This window comes from Pteronotus mesoamericanus, unplaced genomic scaffold (assembly GCF_021234165.1).
Source record: "Pteronotus mesoamericanus isolate MK-2021 breed Mesoamerican mustached bat unplaced genomic scaffold, CSHL_Meso_final scaffold_125, whole genome shotgun sequence".
Taxonomy (NCBI): domain Eukaryota; kingdom Metazoa; phylum Chordata; class Mammalia; order Chiroptera; family Mormoopidae; genus Pteronotus; species Pteronotus mesoamericanus.
Window position 1 is genome coordinate 5,450,324 of NW_026555304.1, and position 25,554 is coordinate 5,475,877.

Sequence of the window (25,554 nt, forward strand, 5' to 3'; positions counted from 1 at the left end):
AGTCAGCTTTAGCACAACCTAACTGGTAAGGAGTGTGGTAGAGACTCAAGAAGGTGGGCAGGGTGTCCATGAGCAGCAGCACCAGAAGGATATTTGGATCCCCTTGAGAAGAGTGGGGTCTAAACCATAAGTGGGGATTTCCAGCTTACAGCACCAGAGCTCAAAAAGTACACAGATAACAGCCAGCTGTGAAAAGCGACAGGGTTGCTCTCTGCCAGAGATGGGCAGCTGGAGATGCAAAGAGCTGTTTAACGGGCCAACGCATACATTTTTGTTTACAGCCACTTACCCTGGTCTTCAGCAAAGGCAGGGGCAGAGTGGGCTCGAGGTGCCTGAGGAGAGACTGAGGAAGGAGGCTTTGGGGAAAGAACTGAGAGAGTAGCCAGCTGGATCCCGGTTCTGACTCTTCCTCCATATGGCAGCAGATATGTCTCTCAGGTAGACCATTCCCCTGAGCGACAGCAGTGTGAGAGGACCCAGTAGCTCTGCCCCCAGGGGGCTCTGCCTAGGTCTGTTAGTGCTAAAACCTGATGGCTTAGTACAGAGTGGCAACCATAGATAGTAGATCCCTGGCTAAAGGGGACACAATTGTCCAGAGACACTGGAGGAGAGACTAGAGACAGAGGCTTTGGGGAGAGAAAAGGGAAAGTAACCAGTGGGATCCTGGTGCTGACTCTTCCCCTGTATGGCAGCAACCGTCTGGCTTTGGCAGACCACTCCTCTGAGCAGCAGCAGTGTGTGAGGACCCAATGACCCTGCCCCCAGGAGGCCTCTGCCCTGCCCTGTGGTGTCTCTAAGCTGGCTTGCTGAGTGCAGAGTGACTAGATTAACAACTGAAGGACACAGGCACAGACAGTAGATTCCTGGAAGTCTCGAACAGACTCCCTAAGGTAAGACAGGGTCAACAGCTGACATCGTCAGAGGCAGATCCAGAAAGATAAAAAACAGTGGTCTCCTACCACAAAAGTTTACACCACAAAGTCAGGAAATCAAGACCAATTTAAGAAGCACAAGCCAAAAAAAGAAAAATAGTCTCACAAATAATGAGAAGACAAAGAAACACCCCTCAGTCAAAAGGAAAGGAAGAATCCCCAGAAAGAGAACTAAATGAAATAGAGGCAAGTAAACTATCAGGTATTGAGTTCAAAACAATGTTTCTAAGGAAGCTCACTGAGCTTAGTGATCTCAGAAAGAATTACCACAAAACTATAGGGAAACTGAGGAACTTACTGCAAACTATATCAGCATGAAAAAGGACATAGAAACTATCAATAAGAGACAAGAGGAAATGAACAATACAATTTCTGAATTGAAGAACACAGTAGAAGGAATCAAAAGCAGGCTAGATAAAGCAGATGATCGATTGGTGAGCTGGAGGACAAGGTAGGAGAAAAGCTCCCAGAAAGAGCAAGAAAATGAAAAAAAGACTCACAAAGGGTGAAGAGGCATTAAGGGAATGCAGGACAACCTGAAACGTAATAATATTCGTGTAATAGGGATACCAGAAGGAGAAGAGGATGAGGAAAGGATAGAGAACCTGCTTGAAAAAGTCATGATGGAACACTTCCCTAGTTGGAGGAGAGAAAAAGTCACACAAGTCCAGGAAGCACAGAGGGTCCCATTCTAGAGAAACCCAATGAGGCCCACTCCAAGACACATCATCATTAAAATGGCAAATATCAAAGACAAACAGAGAATCCTAAAGGCATCAAGGGAGAAAGAGGTAGTATATAAGGGAGCCCCAATACGGCTAGCATATGACTTCTCAACAGAAACACTACAAGAAATATTTCAAGTCATGAAAGGCAAAGGCCTGCAACCAAGACTGCTCTACCCAGTGAGGCTCTCAATTTCAATAGAAGGCAAAATAAGGAGTTTCTCAGACAAAAGAAGGCTAAAAGGCTCCTCCAACAAACAAGCATTGCAAAATATGCTAAAGGGGCTGCTTTAAGAAGATGAAGAAATAAGAGTCTCTGAATACCCAGTTCCTTTCACCATCACCAATACTTGATATTACCAATATTTTTAATCCTTATTAATCTGATTGTGACAATGATGTATTATTTTAATCATTACTTCATTATTTGTTGAAACTAAACCTGTTTTTGTATATCTCTTGCCTATTATTTTTTTAAAAAAGCTTTAAATGACATTTTTGTGTTCATTATCCATTTTTTGATTAAATGTTTGTAGAATTTTTTCCCTAAAAATAAAAGAACAGAAAACTATTAACCGTTTTATAGATATGTTGTAAATATTTTCCTATTCTATTACCTCTCGTTTAACTTTTTTTACATTAATAATTGCTCTGTAGTCTGAAATGTTTAATGTAGTCATATTGTCACTATTTTACTTTATAGCTTCTGGGTTTGAATATTTTACTTCAGGTCATGAAAAATATTACTTTGTATTTTCTCCTAAAACTCCTCAGATTTTACATATTGATTTTTAACTCACCTGAATATTTTCTGTATAATGTGTGAAATAGAGCTCTATATTTGTTTTATATCAAGTAATAGTGGTCCATGCACCTTATTTGTTGAATAAGCCTTATTTTCCCCATTGATTTGAAATATCAATTGCATCAGATATTCCATTGTTAGATAGATATATACGTTTCTATAATGCTCATTTTATTTCATTGATCTACTTGATTATTTCTGTTTAGGTGTCATGATTGCTGAGACTTTATAATGGATTTAAATTTTTTAATATCACAGATCTTGACATTTAAAAAAATAAAATCAATCTGGATTTAGAGAGAGAGAGAGAGAGAGAGAGAGAGAGAAAGAACTCATACCTTTTGTGAAATGGATGGAACTGAAGAATATTATGTTAAGTTAAATAAGCCAGTCAGTGAAAGACAAAGACCATATGATCTCACCTATAAGTGGAATCTATTTAACAAAATAAACTAATGAACAAAATAAACCACAGGCATGGAAACATGGAGCAGACTGAAAGTGACCAGATGGGATAGGGAAAGAGGACAGTGGTGGAAAGCAGGGGAAGGGACTAGACAAAGAACATGTGTGAATGACCCATGGACACGGACAGCTGAGTCGAATTGACTGTGGGATAGGGGGATGGGGTGAGATGGGTGGAGGAGGGCAAAGGGGGAAAAATTGAGACAACTGTAATAGAATAAACTTGATTTAAAAATAAAATTAAAAAAAAAATTCTTGACGCCTTCTTAAAATAATAGATTGGTGTAAAAAAAATTGAACAGAAATATGACATATCAAATACATTTTCATTTTATCCAAATAATACATAACCATGAAAACATTTTTTTATGTAATCAAAATATTTTAGCTATTTTCATTTTCCCTTAGTAATGTAGTCCCAGTTTTGTTCCCCATGCTATGTTGAAACGCTCAGGAAGGTGAGTGAAAGGAGAGAAACCTCCTCCCATAACTACATGCCAGCAAGTTCTAAGTGATGAGGTGGATGCAGAAGTTGTTGGCTAAGATTTATTTAATCAATGGTTCTGAACATAAGCGCCCTCTTGCCTTTCCCCTTTTTTCCTGCCGTCTGGTTTGCAAATGTGATGGTAAGGCTTCAGCAGCCTTTTTAGACCATGAAATAACCTGGAGAATAGAGATACAGGCTGAGGATAGAAAGGGAGGAACATAGAAGGAACTTGGGTTCTGACATTATAGGGTGGCTTTTTGTGACCTTTATGTAGCTTTGAGAAAAGTGGCCTCAGAATATTGTGGTTGACTGTTAAATTTCAAGGAAGTGGTTAAATCAAAACAAATTATTGGTGGTGTTGAAGAGGCAGGATTTAATAAAGTGGACAGTGAAAGAGTTGCAGATCTGCTAGTATCACAAAGTGAAGATCTCACTGCCAAAGAACCATCTCCATGCTTGTTTGTTACTGCTTATTCTTGATGCTTATCACCTGTTGGAAAGAATATGCAGAACATGCATACGAACACATGACTATTATAAGCAAACTTGATCATGATATGGGCAGCTTTAAACTTTAAAATGTAGCTCCACTGAAAGGAATAGGGGTGCTGGGGAAGTGTCTGAGTCAGGGTCTGGGGAGGAAGTGTACACCATGAACTCAAACATTTTGTGGTACTAGATAACAAGAGTTATCAAAGACTGTTAAGGTCATTGTGAAAGGGTTCTAAAGCCAATCTAAGGAAGTTTTTACTGTCCAACAATGGGGTAATCTGAGAGTTAATGTAGATAATAATTGCAGTGGATTCTAATGCATCGACTGTGTTAAAATCTGTTCAGTTTTTTATGGTTCTCAGTGATTAAAAAACATATTGGTCACCTTTGGATGATGCTTAGTAAGTAAAGGAAAACAATCAAGCATTTAAAAACTAAATAACACTTATTTTTGTATTATTGATAGATCACAAGCAAAAGAAACAAGACAGAACACCCATTTTGAGTGTTTCCATTTTGTTATTTTGTATGCGGCTTTAGACAATGGTTCAAAGCAATCTACTTTCAGAATTTCACTGTCAAGAAGAGGATTAGATTTGATGTGAGTGAACCTTGGGTGTTTGCAGTTCTGCTCACTCTTTCACCAACCATCAGGCTGTTGGTAACCTCCACCTTCTCCAGGATTCTTGCTGCTCTCCCCACCACCAGACTTTTCATTTGATCAGTGAACAGTTAGAAAATTCTTTCTTTTCATTATATGTTTAATACCACACAGAAGGAAACATAATTCATATTTGATAAATTTGTTTTTTCCACATAAACATACTCCCTAGTGAATTCATTAAGTGTTGAAGAATTAGGTAAATTGGTGTTTAAAATGCTAAATATTATGCAGAAATCATGTCAGACTGTTATATTGTATTTGAAGAAGTTGGTAGAGCTTTTGGATTGGCCAAGAAAAATACTAATTTTTCCATTTAGAATGATAGATTCCCCAATATCGTAGGATTTTCTATTCAACTTGATTTAAGACACAGAAAACCTGTTCCAGGAACGATGTTAAGGATTTTTTGTACGTTACCTCAAACTGCTTACAGGACTGTATTTCAGCTACCTGTGATTATACCTCTAGAGATCTTTTCTTGCTTCCCATCTTAGCCCAGTACCTCATGGTTATACCCTGGGCTGAACATCATTAATAACATCTCGATTCTGAATCCAGAGTTTTTGTACCTCACTCCAACATCCTAAACTTCAAGTTCTCCTCAGACCTCAAGTCCATGGACAGTTTCACTCTCAGCCATCTCTCTCCTTTCCCTACCCAGCTTGGGTTTTATGATCCTTTGTGATAAGGTATTCCTTAAGAATGCCTTGAACTACCTTCATATGAACCTCGCAGGGGAATTGTGAGGATGAAATGAATGAATGAACACGTAGGAAGTGTCTGCTTAATAAACATCAACTGCTGCTATTACTTGACTTCTCTGATCTCCTTGTATTTGTCCTGCAGAGTGCCAGTTTATCAAGCCTATTCTATGCTCACCCCCAAATGGCTAGAAGTCACTTGAAAAGAAAATAGATAGCCATGCTGACTCAATCTCATGACTTCAAATCTCAAATGTGTGGCTAATTCTGCCCAGAAATCCTGCCATATTTCCCCAGGATTTTTGCCTTCTACTCTTCAGAATGTGTGTCCAAATATCTTTTCTCAGTCTGTCTATACTTCCAGACTTTTTTGGTACAAAAAACAGGAAATCCTATTTCAGGTTGCTTAAGAAATAGGAAAATACCTTATAATACCGCACAGAGTAAGGCAGTTTCAAGATTGGTAAATTCAGCAGCTTAGTGATGTCTTTCTCTTGTGCCATGTTCAGGTTGAGAATTCAGCTTTTACTGGTTTCTGTCACAGTCTTAAGGTGACTGTTACTGCTCCAGGTGTCACATGTAGACATGACGATATCTTGGAAGCCTGTTTATTCCTAGGTAGCTTTATTTCAGTGAAGAAATCTTTTCTGTAAGACTCCTGCACACTTAATTGGAAGAAGGCTGGATGAATGGTGGTGGGGTAGGTGTCCAAAAGTGGTTGGCTAGTGCTGAGCACCACCTTCGTTCTGCATTCTTCCCCTCTGGGTCCACTTCAGTGGTCACTTCTCAGGCTCTTGCTGATCCTTCTCTGCTCCTTTATCCGTAAACAGTCTCCCTAGCTGATTTTATCTAGGCTCCTGGCTTTGAATGCCGTCTATATAATAGTGATCATTAATAAACAGATTGGATATCCAGTCACATGCCCACTTATATAAGTAAAAAACGTACTTCACATGACAGTACACCCTATCACCTGTCTTTGCAGTGTCAGTGAACAGTACACCTTCTATTTATGCACTTAAGCCAGAAATCTAGGCAATAAATCATTTTCTCGTTTTTACATCCATTTCACTAGGAATTTTGGACAGTACTGGCCCCAAATCTCAACCTTTACCCCTTCCTTCACTGCCTTAGTTCAGTTCCACCTGCCATCATACCACACTTGGACAGGAATAGTAGCCTCCTACTGGGCACCTTGCTTTTATCTTGCTCCTGTAATCTAATCTCTTAGGTTAGAATGCAAATCGAATTATGTCACTTTCTGCTCAGAACCCTCTAGTGTTGTATCATAGAGTAAGCTATAAACCTGATACTGCATCTGTGTGACCTAAACCCTGCCTGTCCAACCTCACATTCTTTTCCTGGTGGCTTCAGTGGCCTCTTTTTCTCATACTTGAACATGATGAGCTTGCCTTCCTCTTAGGGCCTTTGCATGGCTGATCTCATCATTCCATGTTCTACCTGGTCTTCTTCATGTGACTGCCTTGCCAGCATTCAGACATGGGCCTCACATTTATTTGACAGATCCTCTCCACCTACCCAATCTAAATTAGCCATCTAGTGATTGCCTCAGAATGTTTTTCCTGCCATAAATTCTCTCCATAACACTCATTACAACCTCAATTCTTTCCTAAGTGCTTGTTTATTGCTCCCTTTCTTCCCTCTCTGCCTTTAAGATGATAAGCTTCGTAAGATAGAGATGGTTTTTTTGTTTCACCAGTCTTTGTTCAGCACCTGAGACAGTGCCTGGCACACATTATGACACTCAACCAATAAATTAGTGACTGAACAAATGGATTTTATTTGCAAAATATAGAACAAATTCCCATTGAGTTTCATCTATTTTTGAAAGAGAGAAAAACAAAACTAGTTATTGTGTTGTTCATGATGTTGGAAAGCATGTAACAGATACTGACTCTGGCCACCCTAAGTGAACAGAAAATATATTGTAAGGTTCCCAGAATCAATAGATGGCTGTAGAACAGTGCTTAGAGCACAAACTAGAACTAGACAGTCCACCCATGGTTAGGGTCACAGTACAAGAATCAGCAGGTCTGCACATCACTGCTCGTGCATTGCCTGTAAGCTCAGAAAGTCTTCGTGTTACAAGGTCACGCAGTCAGGACTCCCTCCCAGTGATGCCTGCCCGGCTGTGCCAGGGCAGAGAGGAAGATCTGGCCCCTTGGCCTCCACTGATGGGATCTTCTGTTGTCCCAGGCTGCATACAAGTAGGGATTCCCCAAAAGAAAAACCAGGATTTTAATGGAGGCGGTGGAGGTGGAACAGCAGGTGACAGGCATTGAGAGCTTTTGGGACTTCTTTTGCAATTTCTCTCTGAACCAGTTGGTGCCCTGCCACAAAGAGCATGAACATTTTGCTTACCTTCCTCCTTTTGGCTCACTGTGACCATGGCTTGTCCTCAAACCCAGATCTGCACTAGAGGATGAGATTCTCACAACACCTTGCAGGATATGCTCTTGAATGCTCAGTGGCTTCCTGTCACCCTCACAGTAAACTCCGGTCCTTCCGGGCCCAGATTCCCACGGGTTCTTGCCCTGCTCCTCTCAGGCTACTGTTCGGTCACTCATGCCTCTCTCTGTGTTTCTCTGGTTCCAACTTCAGGTCCCCTCAGATCCCTTCCACAGATCAGTCCTGTGTAAACTGCCCACCCTGCTCTCTGATACTCTCTACTTTCCTAGTGCCTATCATTGTTACTTTTTTGCTCATTGTGGGCTTCTGAACAGGAAGCAGGGGCTTTGTTTAAAACACAACTGTATCCACAAACCTAAATAGGGAGTTGCAATAAGTACTTGAACGAATGGAGAAATGTGTTGTCCTTTGGAAATTAGTTCCAGAAGAGGAATTGCAAAATAATGTTGGCTATTCTAAAGTGGCAGATACTCATTTGGTGGTGTACATTCTATTGCTGTATTAAAAATCACCTACCATCTCACATTCAACAGCAGCGAGTCAGCGAATCCCACTGTCTCTTTGTGTGAATGTTGGAGCCCGTTAGAAGTGCAGAACCTCAGGGCTTGCCTCAGACCCACTGAGTCAGTCTTACTGTTTACAGAGCCAAAGCAGAAAGCCTTAGAGGTCAGCTGGCTTCTCCTGAGGATCCCTACATTAGAAGGGGCAGGGGCAGTGGCCAAGATGCTTCCTTTTTCTCATAGCATAGTAATGTGGCTTTGGATCTCAATTTCTCCTTGTTGCTCTGATCTATCTGCATGCAGATTCATGAAACACCATAGAATACCCTTTTCTGGTAGGTGATAAAGTGAATCAGGAATAGTTGTTTTTTTGTGGAAGCTGCTATAAGTTTACTACCCCTAAGAACGGTTGAGGACCTTGGTTTTTTAGCAGGAGCCTGTGGAATTTTGTGGAAGTTCTCAGCTCAAGTGCACATTTCTCTTTGATTCAGCAGGAGTGCCCCGGACGTTATTACTTGCAGATACCATGATCTCTGAGGAATGCAGCTAGCTCAAGGAAACTGAGGCTTCCTGATGTCTGCATGCCTCCTGGGAACACAGGCAGGGAGTGGCTCTGTTGCTTTTACTTAGTGGCTGGCTCTTTGTCTCCCTGTACTCTGGGCTTCCAGAATGCTGGAGCACTTTTATTACTATTCCAGTGTCATATTACACAGTGCAGAACGTTTTGGAAATAATAAGTAGGCTGACTCATACAGAGACATTTAATTGGTCGTATTTGATATGTGTATATGCCTACTTCTATTACGTACCTACTTACATACACCACATATACCTTTTTTATCAAATAAATTGAAACCTTGCTTTCATTTAATGATTTGCTCTTTGCTTATTACATACTAGTTAAGAATCAGGCAGAGTTAGGTTTGAACCCAATATCTGCAACCTAACTTAGTGACTTAGAGTAAGTTACAAAAAGTCTTGGAACCTCAGAGCTGGCCTGGCCAGGAGTCAGGGCTCCGTGGTGGAGGCTGCTGGGATGGATAGTAGTGAGAGTTTAAATAGACTCTCATAGAGCTCTAGAATCTTGCATGTGGTAGGGGTGTTGTCATAGTGGAACGATTTTTAATTCCATTGTTTAACATTGTCAGTTCCTAGGACTATATCTAGAGATGGCACTTGAGTGATCCTGAACTCATATGCCAGTGAGAATGATACCCAACTCTGAACTAATATTAGAATTTAATAAATAGAATTAATAAAACATGAACTGAAAAAAATTCTCTCTAGTGTGCCTGTTTCCATTTGGACTTAAAATCCAAACCTTTTTCTTCCACACCAGGTTTTGGGGACACTTCTTTCTCAGGTTGTGATGTGGTGCTGCACTGAGCCCTGGTAGTGTTTCATTTAATTTCATAATGGAAAATAGCTCTTCATCAACACAGTTACTTCCAAACTGGAGTAGAATGTTGACATAAAGAGAGTTCTATTTAGGGTGACTATTCATAACATCTTTGGTTTATTGTTATATTGCAGTGCAGCTTATTCCATTTCTACCGCTCTTTGCTCATACCATCAATACTAATTAAGACAGGCAAATTGAACAGACCATATAATTTTTATAAAATTTAAGATCACAAATTTTATATTCCTGGAGGTGGTAGGAGGTGGTTATCTTCAGCTCTACAAATGTAAAGAGACGATCAGTCTTTGATTTCTGCAAACTGATTGCAGCATAGGGAAGTGGTCCAGATAATTTCTTACCAAACAGATTTCCTAAAGGAGAATCTTTAGTAAGAATGAGTGAATTAAATAATAGATTTGTGTAATTATTTAAGATAGCCCCTTTCCACATATAAGTGATATTGTGTGGTATTTGTCTTTCCCTAACTGGCTTAATTCACTTAGCATGATATTATCCAGATCCATATATGCTGTCACAAAATGTAAGCATTTCTTCTTTTTTACTGCTACATAGTATTCCATTGTAAATATACCACAGCTTTCCCCCCAAGATTGATTGATTGGTTGATCGATTATTTATTTATTTATTTATTTTTAGACAGAGGGAAAGGGAGGGAGAAAGAGAGGGAAATGTCAGTGTGTAGCTGTCTCACGCCCCCCTACCAGGGACCTGGCCCGCAAACCAGGCGTGCGCCCTGACCAGGAATCGAACCAGCGACCCCCTGATTTGCAGACTGGTGCTCAATCCACTGAGCCACACCAGCCAGGGCTCACAGCTCTTTTATCCATTTATTTACTGAATGGCAGTAAGGCTATTTCCAGATTTTTACTATTGTCAATATCGCTGCTATGAACATAGGAGTATCTATATTCTTTTGTATGTGTGTTTCAGAATCCTTAGGATATATTCCCAGAAGTGGAATCACTGGGTCAAAAGGGTGTTAACATTTTTAACTTCTTGAGGAAACTCCATACTGTTTTCCACAGTGGCTACACCAGTTTGCGTTCCTACCAACAGTGCACTAGTTCCCTTTTCTCCACATCCTTGCCAACACTTGTTGTTTGTTGATATATTGATGGACAACAATATGGGGATTGACTTGGGGAGGGGAGAGGGTGAGATTGGGTGGTAGTGGGGAAAGGGAGGACAAGCAGGAATAACTGTAATAATATAAACGACTTTTTAAAAAAGGTAGCACCTTTCAACAAATGGTACTGGCAAAACTATATTCTGCCTGGTAGAGAATGAAGTTGGACCCTAGCCTTACATATATACAAAAATTACCTTGAAATGGGTCAAAGACCTTAATATAAGAATGAAAACTACAAAACTCTTCAAAGAAAACAGTGGAAAATCTAAGTGACATTAGATCTGGCAATGGTTTCTTGGATATGTCACCAAAAGCAAAGGAAAAAAATAGACAAATTGGATTTCATCAAAATTAAAAGCTTTGTGCATCAGACAATTTCAGCAGAGTCTAAAAGCAAACCATGAAATGGGAGAAAATATTTGCTGATTATTTAGTTGATAAGGGATTCGTTTCAGAATATAGAAAAAACTTATACAACTCAACAAAATTACAAAATGGGCAAAGGACTTAAGTAGATTTTTCTCCAAAGAAGATGCAGCTGGCTAATACACACATAACAACATCACAAGTTGTTATGAAAATGCAAATTAAAACCACAGTGGTATACCTAATCTCACACACATTGGGGTGGATACCTTAAAAAAACAAAACAAAACAGAAGATAACAAGTGTTAGTGAGAATATGGAGAAATTGGAACACTTAGGTTCTATTGATGGGAATGTACAATGGTGCAGCTGCTATAGAAATCAGTATGGTGTTCCTCAAAAAAAACTTAACATAGAATTACTTTATGATCCAGAAATTTTACTTCTGGCTATCTACCCAAAAGAATTGAAACTAGAGTCTCAAAGAATTGTACACACATATCCATTGCAGCATTGTTCCTAATAGCCAAAAGGTGGAAGCAACCCAACTGTTCATCAAAGGTTGAATAAACAAAATGTTGTATATTCAAATAATGGTATATTCAGCCTTATACATGCTACAACCTGGATAAACCTTAAAGACATTGGGCTAAGTGAAATTAACCAGTCATGGATGTACAAATGCTGTGTGATTCCACTTATATGAAGAACCTAAGAGTAGATGGCTTACGATGTCAACCGGAAAGGCCAAGTCTTGGATGCAGTGTTAGTTGGTGAGTCTAGGGGAGGATTTTTCCTGGGATCCTTTTACCCTGACATGTCCTCCAGCATTTAGTTCATTGAGAAAAGCATGGGATTGTATGCCATTCAGCTCAAGGGAGTGGGTCTGTGTCACAGTGTTAGTTTCATGAATCTTCCTTTGTTAAATTTTTACAAAATCCTCCTTCCTGGTGGATTAAAATAGAAGCAACAGGATATGATGAATGGGCTTAAGCTTATGGACTTGCAGAATATTGAGTTTCAGCTGAGTAAAAAGTGCCACATTAACAATGACCACTGAGGGTCTACATGTATGATTTTAAACAATCTGCATTAAACTTTTTACAGAACACAAAAGAGAGTAATTTCCTAATGTGCTTATCATGAACACTATATCCATAAGTTCTTCAGTCTCATGAAAATTCTGATCAGCTTCATGAGTAAATACAGCTATCTGGATTATATTATTTATAACTTTGTTCTAATCAGCTGCCCTTGGAAGCACCATAAATAACCTGTGTGCCATGCAGCTTGTCCCTTAAGTTCTCCAATCTATCTTTACTACACTGAACAACAGCACTGTTTACAGTTTGATTTAAATTTGCCAGTGCTTCATTTTTTTCAGACACATTTCCTGCCATATTGAGTAAAACACATATAAGCTCAGTTTCTAACTGCTTGGGCAGTGTAAACACTTAATGATTAACTGGGTTTTACAGAAGCAGTACTAATTTTATTTATGTTAAGAAAAAAAATCCCTGTTGAAAATGTCAGCCCTTTTCCAGTTTACTGAGATTTTCTTTATTTTTTTTAATCACCCATATTTTGTAAGTATTGGTCATGGTTTTTAATACAGTTGCTTGTTACATTGCAGGCATGCTTTGTTAAACATGTGGGAATATATTGTACTTAGTGAAGGAAAGTATGCTTTCTTGGAACTTGTGGTCTTTATGGTTCATTTTTTCCACTTTTGATTGAGATGCAAATAAGAAAAAATTTTGCTTTCCTTTTACAGTTGTGTAAGGACAGCAAACCTGTCCATCTAGAGTGTTGGAGCAGAGCTATGAATGAGAGTGTGGAGGCTGGGCAAACAGAGGGCAGTGCATCCTGTAGGGGCACCATGGTTGACTGTCAGGGAGAAATCAGCTTCTGTACAGTATCACCCACCCAGTTTTTAATTGTTGTTAGTAACTAATACAGAAAAAAAAGTGTAAACTTTGTGGACCAAACAAAACACAGTGAAACTTGGTAACCAGCCACTCTCCTACGTCTTGCCACCAGTGGTCTGGGCAGCCCAGCAGCCATTTCAAGGATAAGGTTTAGACAAATCTTAATATTGCAGCTGTTTTCACAGTGAGGCTTGCCATTAAGAATATTACCTGCTTTTTTCCAGCTTTCTGTTGGATGAGATCCCAGCCTCAATGTCAGAGGGTAATAGGACTTGCACTGAAAAATAACTAGCAGCACAAAGCCTATTGTCATGAGCAATTATATGTTTTTATTTTTATTAAATTAAAATTAATTTACATGTCATTTACTGTAAATGATTCTTTAAAAGCACATGAGTTGAATTTCTCAGAATTTGTTAAGTTTCGGTAAGATAAACTGAAAGAAAAGCACCAAGCTTGAGGGACCTGTCTTTCATTCCCATGGTGAATGGGCTCAAGCATGGTCTTGGCTGCCCATTGCTGTGCACCTTACAATTGCTCACATGGTAATGACTATGGATTGGATTCCAGAGCACACCAGCTCTGTTGCAAGTAACAGCCCAGTGATGGAATCACTTCATAATAATACAAGATTCTCAGTTGTTTCTTGATGTTAATTTTAAAAAATCAAGAGATTAGATTCTGTTTTGAAATCGTTTTCCGGTTACTAATTCTGAAATATAAATTCATGGCTCTAGTTTAATACTATAAATAAAGAAATGAAATAATTGAAATGTTAAAAGTAAAAGGTATCAAATCATTGCTTGCATTTTCTCTCTTGTCTACTCTGCAGGGGGAACACAGCGACTGCCTCGCGCCATTGGGATGTCCCTAGCCAAAGAGCTCATCTTCTCTGCACGTGTGCTTGATGGCCAAGAAGCCAAAGCAGTGGGCTTGATCAGCCATGTTCTAGAACAGAACCAGGAGGGAGATGCTGCCTACAGAAAGGCCTTGGACTTGGCAAGAGAGTTTTTGCCTCAGGTATTTCCATTTCTTTTATTCTCTTTTTAGGTAACTTTTATAGCAGATTAACAAAAACAAGAATCATCTCATGTACCCATGGTGCCCTTGGCTTGCTTCCAAGTAAAGGAATACATGGTAGCTGCAAAACAGGATACTAGATTAACATTAAAAGCCTTCAGAATTAAAATTCAGGTTTGAAGATGATCTGAGACCCATACTATAGCCATATTTTGATAATGCTTCACGCATGTTTGTCACATGTACCAGAACTTCTTAGTATCTGAAGTTCATCACCTGAACACTCTACCTGAGCCATACACATGAAGGGAAATAGTGATGGCTGAGCTGTCACAATGGATCCCCCGAGCTGAAATACACTGAAACACAAGTAAGGAGAACACAGCTGATCACGCCAAAGTGGGCTTTCATTGTGATAGGTTAACTTGAGATAACCTGCTTGAATAGCAGCAGGTGTTTGTCTTACTATATTTGTTTTTATGGTGATATAGGCACTGTTTTAATTGCCTTGTTCACAATATCGTTCCTCACAATTACACTTTCAGTTGAGATCGGGTGCATTCAGGGCTGTAGACACAATTATACTTTCAAATTTGGAACTCACTGTATATTATAGATGACAGGGTCCTGTTTTAAGGATTTCTTTGTTCTCACACTCTTTCTGGTATATTTTTAAAATTTTCCTTTCTTCTGAAATCAGGGACTAGAGCATTTTTGTTATGTAAACAGTTACTGATTTGTCTTTATCTCTAGAGGACTTTCACATTTCATAACCCCCTAACCATTTCTGGAGTCAAAATAACTTCATCTCAAACTCAGTCACTTAATGCATATAGGATTTGCAGTCTCTTTGGGGGCCATGGATCCTTTGGGGCATCTCTTAAAATCCCTTTCCAAAACTCCTCCACATTTGTTGGGAGCTTTGCATCCAGTTTCAGAAGGTTCTTTGTTGTCAGACAAAGGGCAGGCCTGCTGTGACACATCTGTCCCCTGAGAGCTTTCAGAGGGACTTCACAGGTGAGTTGGTTTCTAAAACCACACTACCTAGTGCTGATACTACTTTAGTCCTACTCAATTAATGTGTGAGCTCTGAGCTCTTTCAGGGCAGGGCCCTTACATAACTCATTCCCCATGTAAGGTCACACAGAGCATCATATTCTGAATCAATGGAGAAAGAACAAATAGAAAAGATTGTTATTGCTTTTAAGGAAAAAAAGGGTCTCCCTGTAACTTGGATAATCATCTTCCCCCAAAATTAGGGGAATATCTACCTAAAGAGAAATTAAAGGTAAAGTGTCAAGAGAAGTAATAGTTTAAATATTGGTTGTCTTGGCTGGGTAGCTCATGGGGTAGAATGTTGTCCCTATGTGCCAAGGTTGCTGGTTCAATCCCCAGTCAGGGAACATACAAGAATCATTCAATGAGTGCATAAATAAGTACAACAACAAATCAATGTTTCTCTCTCTCTCTCCCTCCTTCCCTTCTCCCTCCCTCTCCCTAAAATGAATCAATAAATACATTAAAATAAATAAAAATAAATATTGTTTTACTGACTTCCTTTGTCTTAAACCTTTATGACCAACACATGTCTCAGTTGAAATAAAGGAGTGTGTTTAAGTAGGATTATGGCATAATTCCAGCTCTGATACATCCTCTCCTGGCTTTGGACATGAGTGTCAGCTCCTCACTCCAGAGCTCTACCCAGGAGGCTCATTAGCCCCTTGCCCATCCCTGAGGTTCTGATTCCTTTTCTCACCCCTGGGAACTTGCTCTTTCTCAAGTGACCCTCAATGCAGTTGATGGTATCACTGCACTCGGCTCACCCCACCTCCAGTATGACCTCCAGCTGTACTCTACCATGGAGCAAACTGGGTTATCCTCCCATCTCTCATCTGAAGGGCCTGCCTCTGAGAACATGAATTGCTAAAGTTCTTTCCTGGGTCAGGGATGATGTTGAATGACCTGAGAAAATGTTTAACTCTGAAACTGTATGCAGAAGTTACAAAACACAATTTGAGGTGAAATAATCGTTATTTTTATAGCCTTTGTTACTGAATGATTACTCTTTCAAACAATTAGCTTATATAAAATTAATATTTCCAGGTGATTTCTATATTATATGTTACTTCCATTTTTCTGTCTTAGAAAAAAAATGTTCATACAGAAGAAGAGGCATTGGTTTTATATTTTGAAAGAGGAACTCATTAAATAAGCACTATATCTAACAGCATTTCCATTTTCCTGTTTTTCTAACATTCTAAACCTTGGTGGCCAAAGTATGCTTTGCGGGCTAGCAGTCAAGGCATCCTGTGAGAGTGTATTAGACAAGCAGCATTCCAGGGCCATTCCAGACCCCCAACTTCAGACCCCCAACTTCCCATCTACACTGTGACGGGGGTTTGGGGATTCATGTAATATGGAAGTTCGACTAGCACCCAGCAGGGGTCAGCTGGCAATAAAAGGGATGGAGAAGATTTTCTGTGAGAGGAGCACTGTGTTTAAAAAAAAAGTGACTTGATCTTTAAAAAAGTAATACTAGTATGTGTACCGCACATGCCTATCACAACTGGAAGAATTCTAAGATACTCATCAAACCCTAGGAAAATTGTGGCCTCTGAAAAACATTTTTAAGCATGTGACTTAGGAAGAGACTTTAGCTAGGTTAATGTTGATCATCAAAAGCCCTAGCTAGGAAGCCTCTTCTTTTATAAAAAACTTAGTTGTGCTGTATGCGTTTATTCTCCTTGCTCTTCATGGAGTTCTTTGTTGTGCTTGTGAGTTAGAGCCTGTGTTTATTTTATTATTTGATTTTATTTTAATTTCATTATTTTTCAAATCCTTACCCAAAGATATGTTTATTGATTTTAGAGAGAGACGAAGTGGGGATGGGCGGAGAGAAAGAGAGAAAGAATGATCGATCAGTTGCTTCTCATATGCATTGCAACTGGGGATTGAACCCACAACCTAGGTATGTGTCCTAACTGGGGATCAAACCTGCAAACTTTTCGTGAATGGGATGACACTCCCACCAACTGAGCCACCCAGCCAGGACAACCATTCTCATTTTAATTTAAAAGACATTTAAAAATATGCCATTCCAATTCATCACACATAAACAGTTTCTGAGAATTTATAATATAAATGAGTAACTAAATTCCATTTCAAGGATTGTGGTTTTCTAAGACAAAAGTAATGTTTTCCTTTTCATGGAAGACTCCCAGTTCTTTCCTCTGTGACCCTCACACACCCAGAAGGACTTACTTGAACTTTTAAGTGTTTGTACAATGTGGGAACACTGCCTGGAGGACACTTTTTTGCTGTATGTCACCAATGTGGTTAGTTAACAGTGCCCATGGAGGAAAGATACAGCCAGTGTGTGAAACACAGATGTTGGACCCCCGATGGTGATGTCTGATGATGTTGACTTCTGAACTTCAGTCATATTTCAGGTTTCTGTCACACTACTGACCGATGTGGTATCCTGCCAAATACTTTGTCTCCTTCACTTTTCCCTTCTTAACTTTTAAGGAGATTTGCTCAAGAATGGTAAACCCTGTGCTGGGCACACATCACCTGCTGACCTCCAAGCATGCGGTTTGCTAGCTACAGGTCCCATGGAGTCTACAGAACATGCTGATGCAGTTGCACTTGCTACACTTGCTGATTAAGACCTTGTGGGCTCCTAAAAGAAACTCCTGTCATTTTCATCTTACCGCCATTGTTGCTTCTAGGCCATGGATCCAGCAATGGAAATTTCTGAATTTTGCTGAGATATACAACATAAATAGTATGAATAATAATTAAAATCTTTTTCTTTAATTTGAATTTTAGGGACCAGTTGCAATGCGAGTGGCAAAATTAGCCATTAATCAAGGGATGGAGGTAAGTTCCTTAATGGTTGAGTTTGTTGTTGGAGTAGGTAGTGGAGATTTAATTTAAATGAACCATGTTTAGAGTTCTACATATTTTTTTAATGTTCTAAAATATGGCTGTTTCAATGCTACTATTACCGAAAGCTACTGTGGTTCTTTTTAACTACATCACTGACTTCATTCTGTGACTAGTTATTGTTAATTCATATCAGTCACAGAATTCAGTTATTTCACTGATGGCTGTACAGCCTAGTTGACATGCTTGTTATTTTGCCATTGAGTTAATAGATTTATTGACCAGTAGTCATAGAAAACCTAAAGAAAGGGGCTTTCTGTGTATTTTTAGTAATGGCATTGTGTTATTTAAAAAAAAAAAAAGGAATTCTAAGGAGGATTTCCTGGCTCTCTTCATTTTTAACTTACCCATGTTTTTTTCTGCAGGGAGATGCACATGCCACAGGGCAAGTCAGTGGGGTGTCCTGGAGTCATCCTGCAAGGTGGCTCTGAAAGGGTGGAGGCCCTGGGCCAGAGAGACACAGGCAGGGCAAGGAAGCATGCAGGCAGACGTTGACATTGGACTTTTAATTACAGTAGTTATATTTTGGTTAAAGTATGGTAATTTTGAAGAAAGATATTTATTCCTTGCAGACCCAGAACCTGCTGGGCTTCATAGCAGTAAAAAGAGATTGAATTTGTTAGCTATGAATGTAGTTTTAAACATTTACAAAGTATTTGATTGGTTTTTAACATTTTTTACATAGTAGTAACAACATTTAGTAGCAAACACTTTATATGACCCTTACCGGGTGCCAGGTCTCTCTCTCTCTCTCTCTCTCTCTCTCTCTCTCTCTCTCTCTCTCACACACACACACACACACACACACACACACACACACCATACCACACCCCCGCCCCCCGCCACCTCATTTTAATGCATTTCACTTTCTTGCCCTTCACGGATAATTATGTTTTCATCAACATCAAGGCAAGACCCTCCACTAGCAAAAAGATGACTCACTGAAGGCTCAGATGATGGTTAGCATTTTTTAGCAGTAAACTTTTTTAATTAAGAAATGTGCATTGTTGTTTTAGACATAATGCTATTGCATGCTTAATAGACTACAGTATAATATAAACATAACTTTTGTATGCACTGGGAAACCAAAAAAATGTGTGTGACTTTATTGTGATACTTGCTGTATTGCTGTGGTCTGGAACTGACCCTGCAATATCTCTGAGGCCTGCCTGTATATCTTAGGTACTATGTAAAGTCTTCACCTGGATTACCTGTAGCTCATTTAATCCTCACAATACCCTCAATTGGTAGGTACTACAATTAGCCACTTGTTTAGTTGTGCCTCTCCCAGGCACAGCGAGGTCAAATATCTTACCCAAGGTTACACAGCTCCCACATGGCAGAGTTGGAATTTGAACTCAGGCAGCCTGTTTCCAAAGTCTCTCCAGCTAGTCTTACTTGTGATTTGCCACATTACATGGACAGCTTCTGTTCTTTTGGAATAAGGTTATTAAATTTGAATTTACATTGAGTATACCATATTCTAAAAAGTAATTCCTGCTGAAATGAATTATGTTTTTGTCCTCAGGTCGATTTAGTAACAGGATTAGCCATAGAAGAAGCTTGTTATGCTCAGGTATGTAATATAGTCACATTCAGTGCAGATACCCCTTATGAAATATGTTTACCTTCTGTATAAGCCAAATGAATTATATATCACTGAGTGAGGTTACACTCATACCTATTCCAGAATCATACAAATGTTGGAATTAGTTGTTTCTTGCTATTTGACTGTTACCAGCTTTTTGATTCTGCTCACAAACTAATGACCTTTGTCTGTATAATTTAGAAAGCTCTTAGGATAATTAAGTTAGTACCATTTGTGCTATAGCTGTTTCTTTGGCTCATGTTGTATTTTGTGGATGTGACTTGAATACTCACTCCAGTGTAGAGAGGTCGGAGGAGGGCTGCGGTGAGCATGTGCCAGCTGGGGGACATAGGTGTTGAAGACTCATTGGCTTTTCCTAACATTCTCAGCCTTTGTTCACTAATTCAATTACACAGTTTTATTTGTATACACAGGTTGGTAGGGCTTGCTATAGAGGAACAAATCTTCCTTCCTTCCTCCCCTTGTCACCACTTCTCCCTCCTTTTGATCTTTCCTTCCTCCTGTTTTTATGAAAGATATAACATTGTTTTAGGGCATCTAAAGTAGCAAAAGAACTTTGTTCTACCTTTCCTGAGAACTGGAAACTGCCTCAGCTTGCATTTAACCATTGTCATAGAGTAGGAGCATAGCTGGAGTATTATTTTGTATGGTCTGTATGTATGCATTGCCACCTGTTATTGATGTGCACATGCCATGAATGAAGTAAATTACAGACCTTTTACAAATAGCCTCAGAGTCTGAAGAAAAATTTTAAAAGCACACTTGGCCATAAATTACATCTTGTCAAATGTAAAGGAACAGAAATCATACCAACTATTGTGTCAGACCACCATGAAATTAAACCAGAAATCAGTAACAGATAGGTGGAAAATCCCACCTTTTAATAAAGGTAAAACAATGCGCTTCTAAACTCATGTGTCGAAGAAGGAGTCTCGAGAAATTATAAAACAGTACTGAACTAAATCAAAATAAAACTTATCAAAACTTGTGGGAATGCATTGTAAGCAGTTGCTTAGAGAGAATTTATAGCATTGAATGCATATATTAGAAAAGAAGAAAGATCTAAATCAATATGTCCACTTTATTATCAAGAGCAAATTAAATCCAAAGTAAGCAAAAGGAAAAAAAGTTTAGAGCAGAAATCAATGAAATTAAAAATTTAAAAAAAAATAGAAAAAATCAACAAATCTAAAAGTTGTTCTTTGTAAAGATCTGTAACATTGAGAAACTTCTAGCCAGACAAAAAATAAAAGAGAAGACAAAACTTACCAGTATCAGAGGTACAAGCAAGTCCATTGCTACAGATCCCATGGACATTGAAAGATAATGAATGCAATGAACAACTCTTTACCTGCAAATTTGTTAACCTAGATAAAATGGACCAATTCCTTGAAAGACACAAAATATCAAAATTTACATAAGGAGAATTAAGTAACCTGGATAGTCCTATGTTTGTTAAAGAAGTTAAATCAATAATTAATAACCTTCTGAAGTAGGGAGGATCAGTCCCAGATGCTTTTCACTAGAGAATTCTATCAGACATTTAAGGAAAAAATTATACCAGTTCTCTACAATCTTTTTCAGAAAATAGAAGCAGAAGGAGCACTTTCTAAAACTCATGCTATGAGACCAGTATTGCATTGATAACAAAACCAAAGAAATTTCAAGAAATGAAAACCATAGGCTTTTATTTCTGATGAACATAGATATAAAAATTCTCAACAAAGTATTAGCAAATCAAATCCAGCAATGTATGATAAGAATTATATGCCACAACCAAATGGATTTTTTCCTGCAAATGTGCAAGGCTTATTCAACACTTGAAAATTAGTTATTGTAATTACTGCATCAACAGGTTAAGCAGGAAAAATCATCCAATTATATTAACAGATGCAGAAGAAGCATTTGACAAAGTCCAACACCCATTAGTGATTAAAGAATCAGCAAACTCTGATTAGAAGAGAACTTCCTCAACTGAACAAGAATGCCTACCAAAAACCTACAGCTAATATACTTAGTGATCAGGAACAGTACAAGGATGTCCCCTCTTACCACTCCTTTTCAGCATCTACTAGAAGTTCTAACTAATATAATAAGACAAAAAAAAAAAAAGGTGTATAAATTGGGAAGGAAGAAATAAAACTGTCTATTCATGGATGACACGGTTGTCTATGTAGAAAATCCCAAAGAATCAACCAAAAAAGCTCACTAACTCATAAGCAGTTACAGCAAGATTATGTGACACGAGGTTAATATACAAAGGTCAGTTACTTCCCTGTATACCACCAATGAAAAATTGGAATTTTAAATTAAAAGCACAGTATCATTTACATTGGCACACACAAAAATAAGATACTTAGGTATAAATTTAACAAAATATGTGCAAGGTCTGTAGGAGGAAATCTACAAATCTCTGGTGAAAAAATCAAGATCTAAGTAAACGGAATGGTGTCCCATTTTTATGGATAGTATGATTTAATATTACTAACACTTCACTTCTTCCCAACATGATCTATGATTCAGTGCAATCCCAATAAAAACCTTAGTAAGTTACTTTTTTAAAACAGCAAACCATTTCTAAAGTTTATATGGAAAGTCCAAAGACCCGGATTAGCCACACAAGATTGAAGAACAAAGTTTGAGGACTCACACTACCCAGCTTCAAGACTATAAAGCTATAGTAATCAAGACCATGTAGTACTGGCAAAAGAATAGACAAATAGATACATGGACCGAAACAGGGAGCCTGACAGTAGACGCATATGAATATAGTCAGCTGGTCTTTGACAGATGAGCAAAAGCAATTTAACACAGAGAAGATAGTCTTGAAAACAAGTAGTACTAAGATATCTGGACATTCAGCTACAAAAAAATGAAACTGGACACCTTATACCCTTCACAAAAATTAACTCAAAATGAATGGGTCATGGACCTAAATGTAAAATGAAAAACTATAGAACTTCTTGAAGATAACAGAAGATCTAGGTGACCTTGGATTTGGCAATGACTTTTTAGACAGCCACCAGAATTATAATCTGTGAAAGAAGAAAATGATGTTTGACTTTATTAAAATGAATGTCTACTTTGCAAAAAGACATTGCAAAGCAAATAAAAAGACAAGCCACAGACTGGGGAATAGTCTTTGCAAAACACAAATCTGACAGAGGACTTGTATCTAAAACATACAAAGAACTTAGAAGTCAACAATAAGAAAATAAACAGCCCATTAAAAAGTGGGTAAGAGCCTTGGCTGGTGTGGCTCAGAGGGCTGAGCAATGGCCTGTGATCCAAAAGGTCCCTGGTTCTATTCCCAGTCAGCACATGGCTGGTTTGCAAGCCAGGCCTCTGGTTAGGGGTGTATGAAAGGCAGCCAATCAATGTTTCTCTTGCACATTGATGCACATTGGTGTTTCTTTCTCATTCTCCCTCCTTTCCCTTCTCTCTAAAAAATAAATAAAGCCAAGAAATGGAAATAACCCAGTGCACATCAATAGATGAGTGGATAAAACAACTATGGGACGATTATACAATGGAATACTACTCGGCTGTTAAAAAGAAGACAATTTTGCCCTTTGTGGCAGTATGGATGGACCTGGAGAACATTATGCTAAGTGAAATAAGCCAGTCAGAGAAAGACAGATACTATGAGATTTCACTCATGTGGAATCTAGTGAACAAACTGAACTAACAAGGAAAATGGAGACAGACTCACAGATGGAGAGCAGGATGACAGCTAGTGGGGGTGGGGGATTGAAAGGATTGAGCAAAAAGGAAAAAGGACTCATGGACATGGACGATAGGGTGGTGGTTGCTGGGGTGAGGGAGGTATAAGTGAACCAAAAGGTAATGTAAAAAAATAAAGATTAAATTAAAAAATAAGCAGTCTTATTAAAAAAAGTGGGTAAGAGATCTAGACAGATACCATACCAAAGTAGATATACAGATAGCAAGTAATCATTGGGAAAGATGCTCCACATCATATGTCATTAAGAAACGCAGATAAAAACCAGCCACAATTAGGCCATTTCTTACAAAGATAAACATCGTCTTAACTCCATGATCCAGCAATCGTGCTATTATGTATTTACCCAGATGAGTTGAAGACTAATGTCCACACAAAAGCCTGCACACTTGTGTTCATAGCAGCTTTATTCATAATTGCCAAATTTGGAAGTAGCCCAGATGTCCTGCAGTAAGTGACTGGATAAATTGTGGTACATCCAGACAATGGCATATTATTCCACAATAAAAGGAAATAAGTTATTCTGCCACAAAGACATGAAAGGACTTTAAATGCATATTGCTTGGTGAAGGATTTCAATCTAAAAAGGCTACATACTATATGATTTTCAACTGTATGACATTCTGGAAGAGTTAATGGGGAGGGTGCTTAGGGATGAATAGGTAAGGAAGATAAGGGTTGTTTAAAGTGAGGTAACTATTGTCAATGACTGTAATGGTGGATACATGACTTACATTTGTCCAAGTCGATGAAATGTGTAACACAGTGAACCCTAATGTAAACTCGACATTAGTTAATGATGATATATTGATACTGGTCCTTGAAACCCATGTGCCACAGTCATGCAAGGTGATAATATTAGGGGAAGTGGTTTGGGGTTTTGGGGGAGTCTATGGGACTTCGGAATTTTTGCTCAATTCTTTTGAGAATCTAAAATTGTCTAAAAAATAAAACCTATCATTTTTTTTTAAAGTATATTTGAAATGGGGGAAAGCATATTTGGAGTTAGAATAATAAATTTGGTCGCCTAATTAGAATTGTACAAATGAGTAGTAGAGTTCAGAATTTTAGATTGTGTTCTAATTAGTTTCTTAGATAAAGCTTGTTAAATTTTTACAGTTTTTATTTTTTGGTATACATACCAATGTTTCTCTTAGACCATTCCAACGAAAGACAGACTCGAAGGTCTTCTGGCTTTTAAGGAGAAAAGATCCCCTCGCTATAAAGGAGAGTAGAAGAAACAGCAGTCTTTCAAATGCCAGTGTAACAAATGTACTTCTGGGAGTATCTTTCAGATCCACGAAGGCCTCAGCACCTGGAATCCCAACGGCAAAATGAGAAGTGAGTTAGCCATACAGTGAGTTAAGCATCTGGAGTTGGCCCATTTGTGTGTTTTGTTCCACTGTGTACACATCATATTCATTCAGATTTATAAAGCTAGTGGTGTGTTACTGTCAAAGCACAGATTCCAAAGTAGGTAGGCATTTTAAAATATTTCCTGCATATGAAGCTTTCTGTTCTTAATTTTTTAATGTGAATAATTTATATATTGCACACTCTAGGAAATAATGTTGATTGTATGTCTACTGTGCTACAATATGAAAATAAAATGATTTCTATATACCAAAACTGTGAAGTTATACCAGATAAAGTTTCTAAGGGAGTTTTACAGACATGCACACACACATACATCTCAGATTGACAAAGGCATTGATAGATATTGAGTGAAATTTACCAAATCTAAATAAAAATTAGTGAAAAGAAAACTTGGGAATTTTTCTCTTACCCATTCTTTTTGAATTTAATAAAACATTGTGTGTTGGATTTTAGAAGAAACCACCTTTCCGCACTGGTTCTTTGTGTCAGGTGAACTCTTTACGTAGTCTGTCTTAGTTGTATGTACACTGTAGTCGTTGGAGAATTAACCCAGTTAGAGGCTGGGGCCAAAGGCCTTGGGGGGCTCACTGCAGGCCTCAAGCTGTGGTTCTGCTCAGCCCTTCCAGCGTCTGGCCTGGCTCCCTGGCCTAACCAAAAAAGAAAATTACAGCCAGGGTTGGCCCCTGGAAGTAGTTTAGAGTCGTGGATTAAAGGTGAGGTGGAGCCTGCCTTCTGCCCCTGTCCCTATTACTTGCACCTGATTCCACATCCTTTTCTCCCTCTTCTAACAGACACCGTGTCTTTCCACCCC

The 25,554-nt window shown here is 38.6% G+C and overlaps 1 protein-coding gene across 3 annotated transcripts in view; it reads left to right on the forward strand.

Moving 5' to 3' along the window:
* AUH (AU RNA binding methylglutaconyl-CoA hydratase) overlaps positions 1-24,995 on the forward strand; it is a 150,290-nt gene extending 125,295 nt beyond the window's left edge. For all 3 annotated transcript variants that reach the window (XM_054588036.1, XM_054588038.1, XM_054588039.1), the window contains 4 exons: positions 13,880-14,067; positions 17,899-17,949; positions 19,544-19,591; positions 24,524-24,995. In XM_054588036.1, the coding sequence (XP_054444011.1) occupies positions 13,880-14,067; positions 17,899-17,949; positions 19,544-19,591; positions 24,524-24,601 (365 nt within the window). In that variant the 3' untranslated portion in view covers positions 24,602-24,995. The remainder of the gene's footprint in view (positions 1-13,879; positions 14,068-17,898; positions 17,950-19,543; positions 19,592-24,523) is intronic.
* Positions 24,996-25,554: the final 559 nt, after the last annotated feature.